The sequence below is a fragment of the Papaver somniferum genome, chromosome 2 (genome assembly GCF_003573695.1).
Source record: "Papaver somniferum cultivar HN1 chromosome 2, ASM357369v1, whole genome shotgun sequence".
NCBI classification, from domain to species: domain Eukaryota; kingdom Viridiplantae; phylum Streptophyta; class Magnoliopsida; order Ranunculales; family Papaveraceae; genus Papaver; species Papaver somniferum.
This window is the reverse complement of record NC_039359.1, coordinates 207,891,221-207,903,219: the sequence shown is the minus strand read 5'-3', so window position 1 is coordinate 207,903,219 and position 11,999 is coordinate 207,891,221. Positions and strand designations below refer to the sequence as shown.

General features: G+C 35.5%; 2 protein-coding genes across 2 annotated transcripts; one reads left to right on the top strand and one right to left on the bottom strand.

The window, feature by feature from the left end:
* Nucleotides 1–6,397: 6,397 nt before the first annotated feature.
* LOC113352675 lies at nucleotides 6,398–7,423 on the top strand. The gene has a single exon (XM_026596472.1). The coding sequence runs from the start codon at nucleotides 6,398–6,400 to the stop codon at nucleotides 7,421–7,423; it is 1,026 nt and encodes a 341-aa protein (XP_026452257.1).
* A 3,508-nt stretch (nucleotides 7,424–10,931) lies between these two features.
* On the bottom strand, nucleotides 10,932–11,702 carry LOC113350349 (rapid alkalinization factor-like). The gene has a single exon (XM_026594461.1). It carries the CDS (start codon nucleotides 11,501–11,503, stop codon nucleotides 11,165–11,167), a length of 339 nt encoding a protein of 112 aa, XP_026450246.1. The 5' UTR covers nucleotides 11,504–11,702; the 3' UTR covers nucleotides 10,932–11,164.
* Nucleotides 11,703–11,999: the final 297 nt, after the last annotated feature.

The following is an 11,999-nucleotide window of genomic DNA, read 5'->3' as shown; positions in this document are numbered from 1 at the left end:
TTGCTCTTTGTAGCATTCTTGCTTATGCAGTGGGCATTCTTTGTAACAGTGGGTCTCTTCTCCACAAGCACAACAACAATTCTCTTTGGGTAGCTTGATATTCTTGGATTTGAGTGGATGACTGGCAGAATCAAACCATTCAAAGTAGGTGCAGGTAGGATTTGAACACTTCAAGAACATTTCTCCATCTGTTTCTCTTGTGCTGGATCTTAGTAGTTGTCTTATACCATTACAAGGTATATGTTTGCATCTAGAGTACATCCAGGGACAAACCTTAGACTCATGACTTCCTTGTTCACATGTTGGACATAGATCTGGGGTAGTTTGCTGTCTAAATTTGCTGCTGCTGCTGCTCTTGCTACTACTACTGCAACTGTTACTACCTGGAGAGTTTATAACCTTTTGGCTCATTTTTATGTGTTGAACTTCTGAAGAAATTGACTAATGAAGAGTTTGGGATCTTCATTAGTATATATAGAGCTTCAAGATGATGAATAAGACCGTTATAAATCCAGGTAAAATATGGATCGTCGATTTTTTCTCTTAGATTGATCCCACGTGTATTCCGACCGTTAGCAAATCTTGCACGTTTTTCTCACGTGCACCGAGTCGCGAGTTAACTCACTACTCTATAGCCGGTTAACTCAATCCCAGTGAACTAATTAACTCAATCCCTGTTAACTGATTCAGGGGCTTCTATGTAATTTTGGACGGGTTATTTAATGCCACGTATGCACTAACAGAGACTAACAGCCGTTAACCGTTATCTCAAAAAAACGGGATGAAAAAAGTCAAGAGTATGACATTTAATAAACTCTGAAAAAACGGTGGCATTTTCAGAAACTGCATATTGGAAGTGTGGCACTTTATTAAAATCCCCATTTATTTATTTGTACTTTTATTTGCAATTTGGTATGCTACCTCAATCTAGAAAGAGCCATATGTGATAGGTAAATTGGCAAATATTTCTTGGGTTGTATTCTTTGGGTTAAGGTACCCCTTAAGTGTCTTTTTATAATGAAATTTATATCTGACCGATCCAAAAAAAAAAAAGTCAAATGGTAAATAGAACAAAGAAAATCTCGTAATAGCACCAAAAATAGTGCAGGGTTGGTTTAAGCTTAAAGCAGCTGACTAAATTCAACTTGTGCTAGTCTAAAATGTTATGCGGTGAAAAAAATGTAAATATGGTTGTTTAAAGGAGGAAATGTTCACACTATAAAATACGGGTGCAGATCCTCTGTGACCAAAATGCTCCTGTCTCTTTGAAGTCCTCACCAATCACAGAGGGGCACGTGTTAATCTTAAAATTAATATTAAGTTAGATATATTTGAATTCAAAATAGAAAGATAAACTAAGAAAGTAAATATTTTAGATCTTCGTATTCAAAGACTCAATGCTTCACATTCTTATTCCTTGGAAGAAAAAATCCAAAAAAACTATTATCAAAATCTTGCCACTGATTTAAAACAAAGTGCTTAAAAACTAATTATTTCGACTGGTTAGGATCTTCTTCATTTCTAACAACCACTTGCACATAATGATCAAATCTATTACCAGAAAAATCTTGACTTGAAAAAGAAGCAGAAGAAATATTATTAATCATTTTTGATGGACTACTCATCACCAGTGGTGGAGAAAACGGATTCCGATGGAAATCTCTGATATTGACAAAACTGATGATAATTATTATTCCTCCATTGTTGCTGCTGCTGATTTTAAAGATGATGAACATGCCTAATAGTACCATTTCCAATATAAGTTTTTGCTTCAGGTCCTCTTAAATTTCTAAGAGCTTCATCATAAGCAATTGCTTCTTCTTCTACTGTATCAAAACTATCTAACCATTTTCGTATTTTCTACAAATAAAAAGTGAAATAACGCCCAACTCTCTGTTCACTCATCACCATGATTCCTCTAGCTTCTATGAATCTCAAAAGCAACCTCTGTTGTTTTTTTCTTTTCTTTTTTGTTAAAATCGAACGAAGAAGATAGAGAGCGATATTAACAAGACTCTGATCTGATATACGCGTGGCTAAATTAGTGTAAAATTTCCACGTGTTAAAATATATTTCTTATTATGAAACTATTAAAGTTTAATTTGAAATTAATTTTAATACAGTTAAACTTCTATAATTTAATAGCCTTGGGACCACTAAATTCTATTAATTTGAAGAGATATTAAATTATCTTTAAATTAATATTTTTTATTTTAAAGATAAATTAATAATATACTAATTTAGAGAATATTTCCTATTGATAACGTCAATAAATTGAATTTGACTCATTTAATTTGAACGATTTGGAATTTGAAGTGACTACAAAAAATTAGATATTCATTCAATGGAAAATAATTTGTTGCAATATAGTAATGCAACTCGGGGTCTTATGAGTGCATTACGAACTACTAGGGATGAAATACAATTAGATTTGAACTTCAAAAAATACAATTCATAGTTTCCCAAAGTTTGATATGTATAAAAAACTTTTCAATTTCCTTATTAGTAATTATTGATTTGTACAATATTTGGGACCTATAAATACTTAAAGGAGATTTTTGAGACGTATTAAATTATTATATTGTCGAAAATATTATTTTATCACTATAGGCCCAAGAAGGGACTAAGAAATTTTATTCTTTTAGCGAGATTATTATTTTAGCGAGTATTAATTTACATAGGTACACTTTTCCCTTTGTCATTGGCCGGAACAAAAGAGAAAAAACACTCTAGAACTTCTTCTTGCTCAGATTTAGTCCTTTCGGGCTAGATCTGAGCAAGGATATTTAGTTTTTATGAATAAAAATAGTTTAATTTGTAGTTTTAGGTTTTTTGTTGTTGTTTTTGGTGTCTATGGACACATTTCTTCGCTATTTGGGCGATCTTTTCTTCGTCTTTAGGACGATTTTCTCTTTGCTTTAATAGCGATTCTCTAAAATCTCCATGGTGTTTCTTGGCTTGTTATTCTCTATTCATCCAGAACATCAATGATTCTGCTCGGATTCGCTTTGGATTCATCTTCAACAAGAGGGATTTAGGGCATCCGGATTCGTTTGGATCTACAAGATTTTGGGAAAATTACTCCATTTTAATTGGAGCATCTCTTATTGAAGAAGATTATTTATTTAAAATGGTCGGAGTTGATTTCGGTTCACACCATCATTCGTCAATATTGCCGGTACAAAAATTGGATATCTTTGCGGTGCATGGCTCTTTCTCTTCGCGATGTATTTGCAATTGGTGTCATCATTTGTATTTGGGTTTTGATTATCTTGTATTTTGGTGTTTTTGATAATCTTGTAAGCAATCATGTAATCACTACTATTTTGGTTTGAATGAATTGAAATGTGATTTCCAAAAAAAAAAAAAAACATTGGCCGGGACAGAAGGACATGAGCTTTTCAGTCACAGCGGATCTGCACAACCATAAAATACCATACACTAAGGACAAAAAAGTATATCAAATTTTTCATTTTATTAGAGCAAGTCTTATGGTGGAATCCATCCATCTTCCATCTTCCACGCCACCTCAGCACTTGGAACTGTGGATGGAAGCGCAAGTGTAATGGTGGAATCCAGAGGAACGCTATTAAGAATAGCGTTAAACGCTAATAAGAATAGCGCACCAAAATGTTATTAAGAATAGTGCTTGATTTGAGTCAACGGTCAGAATGCTATTGTTAATAGCGCTGAACGCTGTTGTGAACAACGTTTAACGCCATTATCAATAGCGCCGAGCGCTATTGTTCATAACACCATCGACCCCTTCCCCATTTCAGTTCGTTCACTTTTTCTTTTCTCTCAAACATTAAGAAAAACCAAACCTTAAAACCCGCCTTGTTGATTTCTGGCATGATGGTTCAAATCAGTGAAATTGGTTCAAAGGGTTTGTTCTTGGCGTCATAAGGAATCTAAGCATATTTCAATTTCTCAATTTGATTGAGAATCCAAAGAGAGGTTAGTGAAACTGTAATTTGAGTTTATTTTATGGTTTGATGAAATGTTAGGGATTTAGATGATATGATTGTTGATTGGATGCATGATACCCGATTGTTTGATGAATGATAAAAATTTTGATTCTGACTATGACGAATTTGACATGTGATTTAGGGTTTCAGATGATGAACATTGTGTATTGTGTGAAATTGCTATGAGATAATGAATTAACATGTTTTAGTTACATTACGTAAACAATTAAGTGCATTGTGTGACTAGTATTTATAGATATGGACATGGATATGTGTATGTTGTTGATTGCAAAAGAGTGGGATGAGAAACATGTTTCTACAAGTATAAACCCACATGATAAACAACATGATATTGTTTTTAGAAGTAATTTGGAGAACCTTGAGGATTTATATAATCGTGTAGTGGTTCATGAAAGCTTTAGTGAAGTTATTCAAAATTCCGGACTTGCTAGATTTTTTGAAATTAAAATTAAGAGAGATGATCAACAACTATCTTATGGTATCATAGAGAAGTGGTGGTATATCACTAATTCGTTTCATTTCCCAAACTTTGAAATTGGTTTCACCCCTTTAGATTTTGTTCACTTATCCAGAATTCCTATTGGAAATAGTTGTAGAAGATTGGAATACATCGCTACAAATAGATGGAAAAGTAGATAAAATCAAGAACTAGAGAATACCTACTTTGCACCTATGCATGGGTATGCAAACTACAACAAGAAGTCGGGTGATTTTCATATTAGTTGCCTCGCAAAATATATTAAGGAAAATCCAATTAATGATGAAAATTGGGAGATTATGACTCGATACTTCTTATTATGGATGATTTCAAAAAATTTAATGGCATGTAGCACTACAAGAGCAAGCAAAGGTTGGATCGCTTCCTTGCGTGATTTGAATGCAATTCGTGATTATGATTGGGGTTCGGCTTGTTTTAGTCACTTGTATAGTAGCATGAGTGTGGTTGTTAGAGGTGGAAAAAACATGTGTGGAATGGCGATACTTCTAGAATATTGGTTTTACATATACTTTCCTACTTTGACGCATTTTCTCAAAGAAGATGTACATCTTGATGTATGGCCTGCGATTATGATATTTGAGAAAGATAGTCTCGTGAAGTTTCAAATGGATAGTGCTAAACACTCCCTTACTACAGCTCGCCAACAAATTGAGTTGAGGACAATTGTTGGAACGTTATGGAAACCATGGTCGACTAGTGTGTATAGAGATCATCATGATATAGTGCATGCTCGTGAACTATCCATGCGAAGAGTGGCTTTCTATAATCCGGAAAGCGAATATAGTATCATGTATCTTGGTGACCGGTTTTTAAGGAAAACAAGGGGATTTATAGCAATTCCAAGAAGTCCACGTGAAATTTTGGAAGACCTTGTTAACCCACCGATCCTATTGATGTGGTTTAAGGACAAGACTATAAACATGTTGAAGAGAGCCGATATGCGTGGTGGTGGAAGCAACAATCTATTGGATTTTTGTTTCCAGAAATTCTGCGTCAAGATAACAGAGATGAAGTTGGAGCTGCAAGTACTCAAGATCCAACATTTCTTGTAAATGAGGTCCCCCCAATACATCCAACACGGTATATGTATGACAACGTCTCACAAGTTTCACATGAATTTCCAAAAACTCCATGGTATATCGTACGCTCAGACAGTGAAGGCAACAGTGTTCAAGTGCCTTTGCAACCACCCGAAGATCCTCCATTTACGTACGATAGCAGTTGGGGAACAAGGGTTAGTAATTTTTGGTTTTAACTCTTTCAATTATTTTGTCTGCCATATTTTTATGATATTCTTTACACATTAAAAGCTCTTTAAAATATTTGTTATGTTGGTGTTTCTTTTCAGGAGCAATGGAAAGATCCAGCGCTCAATTTTGCTACGTCAAATGTTACAAAGGACAATTATTGGTTTGAACAAGATCGTGCACAAGCTCTTGTGCATTACGGAGGGTAAGGATTGACGTCAACCCAATCATGTTATGATCTTGTAGAAAACTCCAAATATTGTTGTAAAAGACTAGCCACAAGTCATGATGCCGCATTAGATGATGCACCAGATGAAAGAATTCAAGAGACACAATTCACCCAAATGTTAAATAGTGATGGTTTTACTTCTTATGAAGTGCAAATGTTGGGAATAGAACCGTGTGATTAGTGGGTTTACTGTGGTAACATAGATGTAGTCTTGATGGTGTATGAATTCAAGAATGTGGGAATGAATGTTTCTTTAGTGTATGAATGTCTTTTATTTATGTGTGTGTATGAATATCTTCTCTATTGTATGAATGTGTTTTCTTTTGTCTTTTCTTTATACGTGTATATGAAAATCTTGGAATGCTTACAGTATTTGAGCTTTGTTTACAAGTGCAATATGGAAGATGAAAATCCTCTAAGGAGGTATGTACTAATGACGTATGGTATCGATCTTAGCATTGGTGATGATAGCGAGGAGAGAGCAATTGTGGTGTACCAGTATATGACTCAAAGAATGCATAGGATCTTCCAACTGGTGCCTCAAGAAGTATTGACGCGAAAAATGGTGGACAGGAAACGAGAGGACGGAGATACAAGGTTGATGCATGACTACTTTGGACCTAACTGTACTTGGGGCCCTAAGAAGTTCCACCAACGTTTGGGTATGTATCGACCTCTTTTCTTACGTATTCTAAGTGAAATAGTTGTTGCGGATCCTGCTTTTGATTTCCAATTTGATTTCACCGGAAAACTTGGCCACTCTCCCAACATGAAGATGTATGCCTTAATGAAAAGTTTGTGTAAAGGCATAGCCGCTGATAGCACAGATGATTATGTCTTTATGGGAGTGTCGACGGTATATATGTATGTGAAGAGTTTTACTAGGGTAATTGTTTGGCACTTTGGTCCAAGGTATATGCGACTTCCTACAAGAGAAGAAACGGAAAGATTATTGGCAGAAAATGCGGCTAGAGGGTTTCCTGGAATTCTTGGAAGTGTTGATTGTATGCATTTTCGGTGGAAGAATTGTCCATCAACATGGGCAGGTACGTTCCGTGGACATGAGAAAAAACCTACCATCATCTTAGAAGCTGTGGCATCATATGATCGGTGGTTTTGGCATGGTTTCTTTGGAACGCCAGGGTCGAACAACGACTTGAACGTCTTGGCTCAATCTCCACTTTTTGATAAGATGGTTAACGGTTTAGCAGCTCCTTGTAATTACCGCATCAATGGCCACAGCTACGACAAGGGTTACTACTTGGCGGATAATATATATCCACGATTGTCTTGTATTGTGCAGTCATTCAAAATTCTCCTTCCAAATCAGCCAGCTAATACGTTGTTCAATAGATACCAACAAGCGAAGAAAAAGGATGTTGAAAGGGCTTTTGGAACTCTCCAAAACAAGTTCCAAATAAAAAAAAGCCAGCAATGTATTGGGATAAGGAGGAGATAAAATTTATTATCAAGGCTTGTTTGATTTTGCATAACATGGTCATTGAGAATGAAAAACGTAACTTAGATTGGGGTCAAGTCGTGAAGGAACCAATACGACAGGTTACTGGAATACCGAGGTCATACCACGAGTTAAGGAATGATGAGGCATATATCCAACTCAGTAATGATCTTGTTCAACACATTTGGATACGACATGGACTAGGTCTCAGAGATGGTGAAATGCCACCAGAATCTCCTCCTCCGCCACCAGATGATCTTGACGGTTCAAAAATATAGTGAGGTTATCAAGGGAAAACCTTTTAAAAATGAAGAGGTGTACCGACTTTTCAAAGCCCATCTTCCCGGATTCAATCCCGAAGAATTTGATCCTACCCAAAATGAGGAAGATGAAGCGGAGGCTCCTAGTGTTAATGCTTCAACAAGTAGTACTCCGGCAAGAAGCGACCCAAGATGGCATGAAGAGGATGACCCTCGTCGACCACCGGGAAAAAGGGCTCAACAAAGGGAAGCTTCGGAGATATTGGTCATCAACGACGGAACCGACCGTATTTTGAAACATTTTAGTGAAGAAAATGCAAATAAAATGGCAAGATTGGATGGTCAAGAAGAATATTTATTAATATTGCAGAGACAAACAAGAAATCTGTGGATTTAGCATTGGAGAAACATGAACTCGAAGTGTTGGATGTGGTGGTTGAGACCTTGCCGGAATGGAAGCAACAATTTATGTTGGATAAACAAAATAGGATTTTGGAAAAACATGGTTATCCTCCTAGAACACTTGGTGCAAACTATGGTATCCTAGCACTAGCAATGTTCGTCATTTCAATATATGAAACCATGTAGCTTATGGAACTATGTAGCTTCAATTATGTCTTTTTCTTTTTCTTTTCAATTTGATGTAGTGGAATCAATGTAGTTGAAGTATTTTTAGTATCAATCAAGTTTCAATTTATTTCAATTTTGTCTTCCTTTTGATTTGATTTGATTCAATATATGAAACCAAAAAACTAGTTTGTTCAAGAGGAAAAAAATGAGAGACTAAAGAAAAAAACTAAGTATAGGAAGGGGGAAGTCAAGTGGCTCCTGGATGTTTTTTGTGGTGAGCTCCATTAATATTGGCATTAGGCGCCAATAAGAATGGCGCCGAAAGCTATTCTCAATAGCGTTTCATTCTGGACCGTTGGATTCTCAATGGCTCCTTCTAATCAACGACTCAGAAACAACGCCATTAAGAACGACACTTAACACTGTTATGAATAGCGTTCCAACGGTCAGATTTTTGAATTTAAAATTGTTCTATAAATTGGCTTCTTGAACACAAATCAAACCAATTCACTGATTTTTATCTCAATATTTTCTTTACTTCCTATATCTACTGATTTTTGTTTTTAATTCAAACCTTTTTTCAATCAAGTGCAAGTATGGCATACACTACAAATGAAGATTTGGCAATTACAAGAGCTTGGGTGAGAATTAGTCTCCAACTGATTGTTGGACAAAATCAAGGAGTCAACAACTATTGGGAAAAGATGTTTCAAGCCTTTGTAGAAGAGGGTGGTAATGAAAACGGAAGAACAAGGCAAAGTATTCAAAATAGGTGGGTGGTGATAAAAAAACAAACCAAAGTTTACATGGGTATCATACATTCAATTTATGTAAATATGCCCGGGGGAGGATGGACGTTAGAAGAAGTTGTAAGTATTATTCAATGGAACCTCATATTTTCAATTATCTACATATTTTAAATCAAAAATTTTCTAAATATGAGAGATTATGTTTATTTATTTTGTAGGAGGCACATGCTAGAACTCTCTATACTCAACTTAACAACAAAGATTTCGCATATGATCATGTGTACCAAATTCTTAAGAACCATCCCGCTTTCGGAAATTAAATATCGTGATCTTACCCGATGATGAAGTGAACTTTGAGAAATGATGAAGCTTGTTAAATTCTAAATATTAGTTATTTCAATCCATGTAATGTCGTTTCTAGTTTTTTCAATCCATGTAACTTAATCTATGAAATGAAAATCCGTTAACTAATTTTATTGGTTAAAATTAGCTAATTTAAATATTGAATTTCAAATCTTTAAATTTTGTTTTGCATTTAAAAAAAAATTAGTTTCAATTCAGAGGTAAAGAAACAGGAATGATGTGAGAAGAGTGTAAAATAAAAAAATAGCAGCTAACGCAGTTCTCAATAGCGCTAAATGCTATTGTCAATGGCGCTCAATAATGCTATTGTGAATAGCGCTGAGCGCTATTGTTAATAGCGCTTGACTTACGTTATTCGTATTGGCGTTGAGCGCTATTCTTATTAGTGTTCCTTGTCTTTTACTGCGCTGTTCTTATTGGCGTTAAGCGCTACTCTCAATAATGTTCACATGGATTCCACGGACCCTTCCATCATTTCATGGAACCCTGCTTGGATTTTCTGTGAAAAATCCCAACATAGAATCCACTAAACTTGACATTCCATGATTTTTCCACACTTAAAATAGTTTTGGATTCCACCACAAGACTTGCTCTTAGCTAATGGATGCTAAACGTTATCGGGGAATAAAGATGCCAATGGTAGGGTAGATCATGTATTGGTTGAGTCTTGACTATTTGAACGCGTTGCAACAAAATTTCATGCCTTTTTGTGGTTGTTTATAAATGCAATTGACAGATAAAATCGGAAATGAGTTATGGCGGACTTTTATCAATGAACAGTATTCCAAAGGTGCAAACTGCGTATCCAAATTATGACCAGGCCAAACCCGGAAGACAGTGCCTTCCTGTGACAATTCTCTGTACCGTAGGACAGTGCATGTTTAATGCTTTTCTTTCACTCTTACATGTCAGTCTGGTGAACTCATATAAAAGAAATGCTTTTGTTTTAGCTTCTGAAGTTATTATAATGCTTTCGAGGTTTTCAGACATACCCTCCTGTCTGAATGGTTACTGTTAGTCGGACAGATTAAAAAAGGTTTGGCTGCAAGAATATGCCCAAGGTGTTTATCCTCAAAATTAACTATTGTTTTTGTATTGAGAATATTTACCATAGCAAATCATCAGCTAGAAGCCTAGAACACAAAAATTACCACAATTGACTTTACTTTACACTAACTCTTTTAGTTTTCATCATCTAATTATTGTTAAACATAATTATGTGCGGATTTGAATTCGTCTAATCCAATTTGCTTCAAATGTAAGCAATTTTAATCAACTTTATTGACTATTCTCTTCATTGACCAAGTAGAAAGAAAAGGAATTCACAGACCCCATCAAATTTGAAACTTTGATTTCAATAAAGGGATCAAATCAATTCAATTTCTAAGAAATTTTTGATGAAAATTTTTGGATCATACAAAATTGAGGGTATACATTCATGGTTGTTCAAGTTTCTAAAAAAGCCTCTGTAGTTAAACCAATCAAAACCCAGACAAGGAAACTTGAATTGATCATCAATCAATCAATCAAAAGTTAGACCCCAAACATTCAAAATGAAGAACAAGATGCAAAATCATAGTGATGAGCTTGTATAAAAAATAAATAATAAAATTGTAGTATTATTACAAGAAATTATATAAATCTATGGTTTTTACAATAACAAACATCAAATTTATGAGCGTCACATATATATTTTTTCCTTATCTAAACCAAATCAAATGACCACCACCGCCACCACCATAAATCCACCGGTATAATATAATCAACCGAAAAGAGAGAAAATAAATGAAATTCTTTCACTAACTTCTGCATCTACTCAATTTGCTACACCCACGGCTGTAAGGATTCGCCTGAGCACCTGGTTTACAATTATAGTAAGACGCACCTCTTCTTGAACAAGGAACAGTATTCCTCCTCAAAGCACCGTAACTAATATACTTGGTCGTTGCTAGAATACGTCTACTAATCTCTGAATCCATCTGAAACTCTTCAATTTCCAAAGATTCTCCGATGGTCCCTTCACCAAACGAAGACGGCATCCAATCCAAGTTGTGTTCTCCAAAAGCTTCCACATTCGACGAAATCACCATTAAAAACACCGCACAAATCACCAACAGAATTGACATGCCCTTGCCCATCCTTGCTCTTCTTCTGATATTCAGTTGAATCAGAGCTTCTTCTTCTTCTTGAGTTGTTTCTCTGTTTCTTCTTCTTGTTCTTGTGATATATAAATTTTAAATGATAAGATGAGAAAGGTTCTCGTGACTGAGAGTTATAAGGGTAGTGAGACTAACAAATGACACTGGTTTCTATTCGGTTTTACAAACATGCCAGTGAGGTATGATCGTTATTTATGTGTATTTTCTAGACTTTTCCTTTGTGTGATTGAGATGATGATTGGTGTTGTTTCATTATTATCTAGTAGTAGCAAAGAAGAAAAAGTAATAACGGAGGAAATTTGTTATTGTCACAGGGGGAGGTGGGGTCCACACACAGGAAGGAATCAGTAGCTAGACGTCAAGAGGGGGACGACGGTGTTTGCGCGTTCTTTTGGTTTGGTTAGAGAAGACAGCTGTTTGTGTGTGTGGTCTCTTTTTTCTTCCTTTCCAACCTAATCAGAGCCAGCAGTAGGGC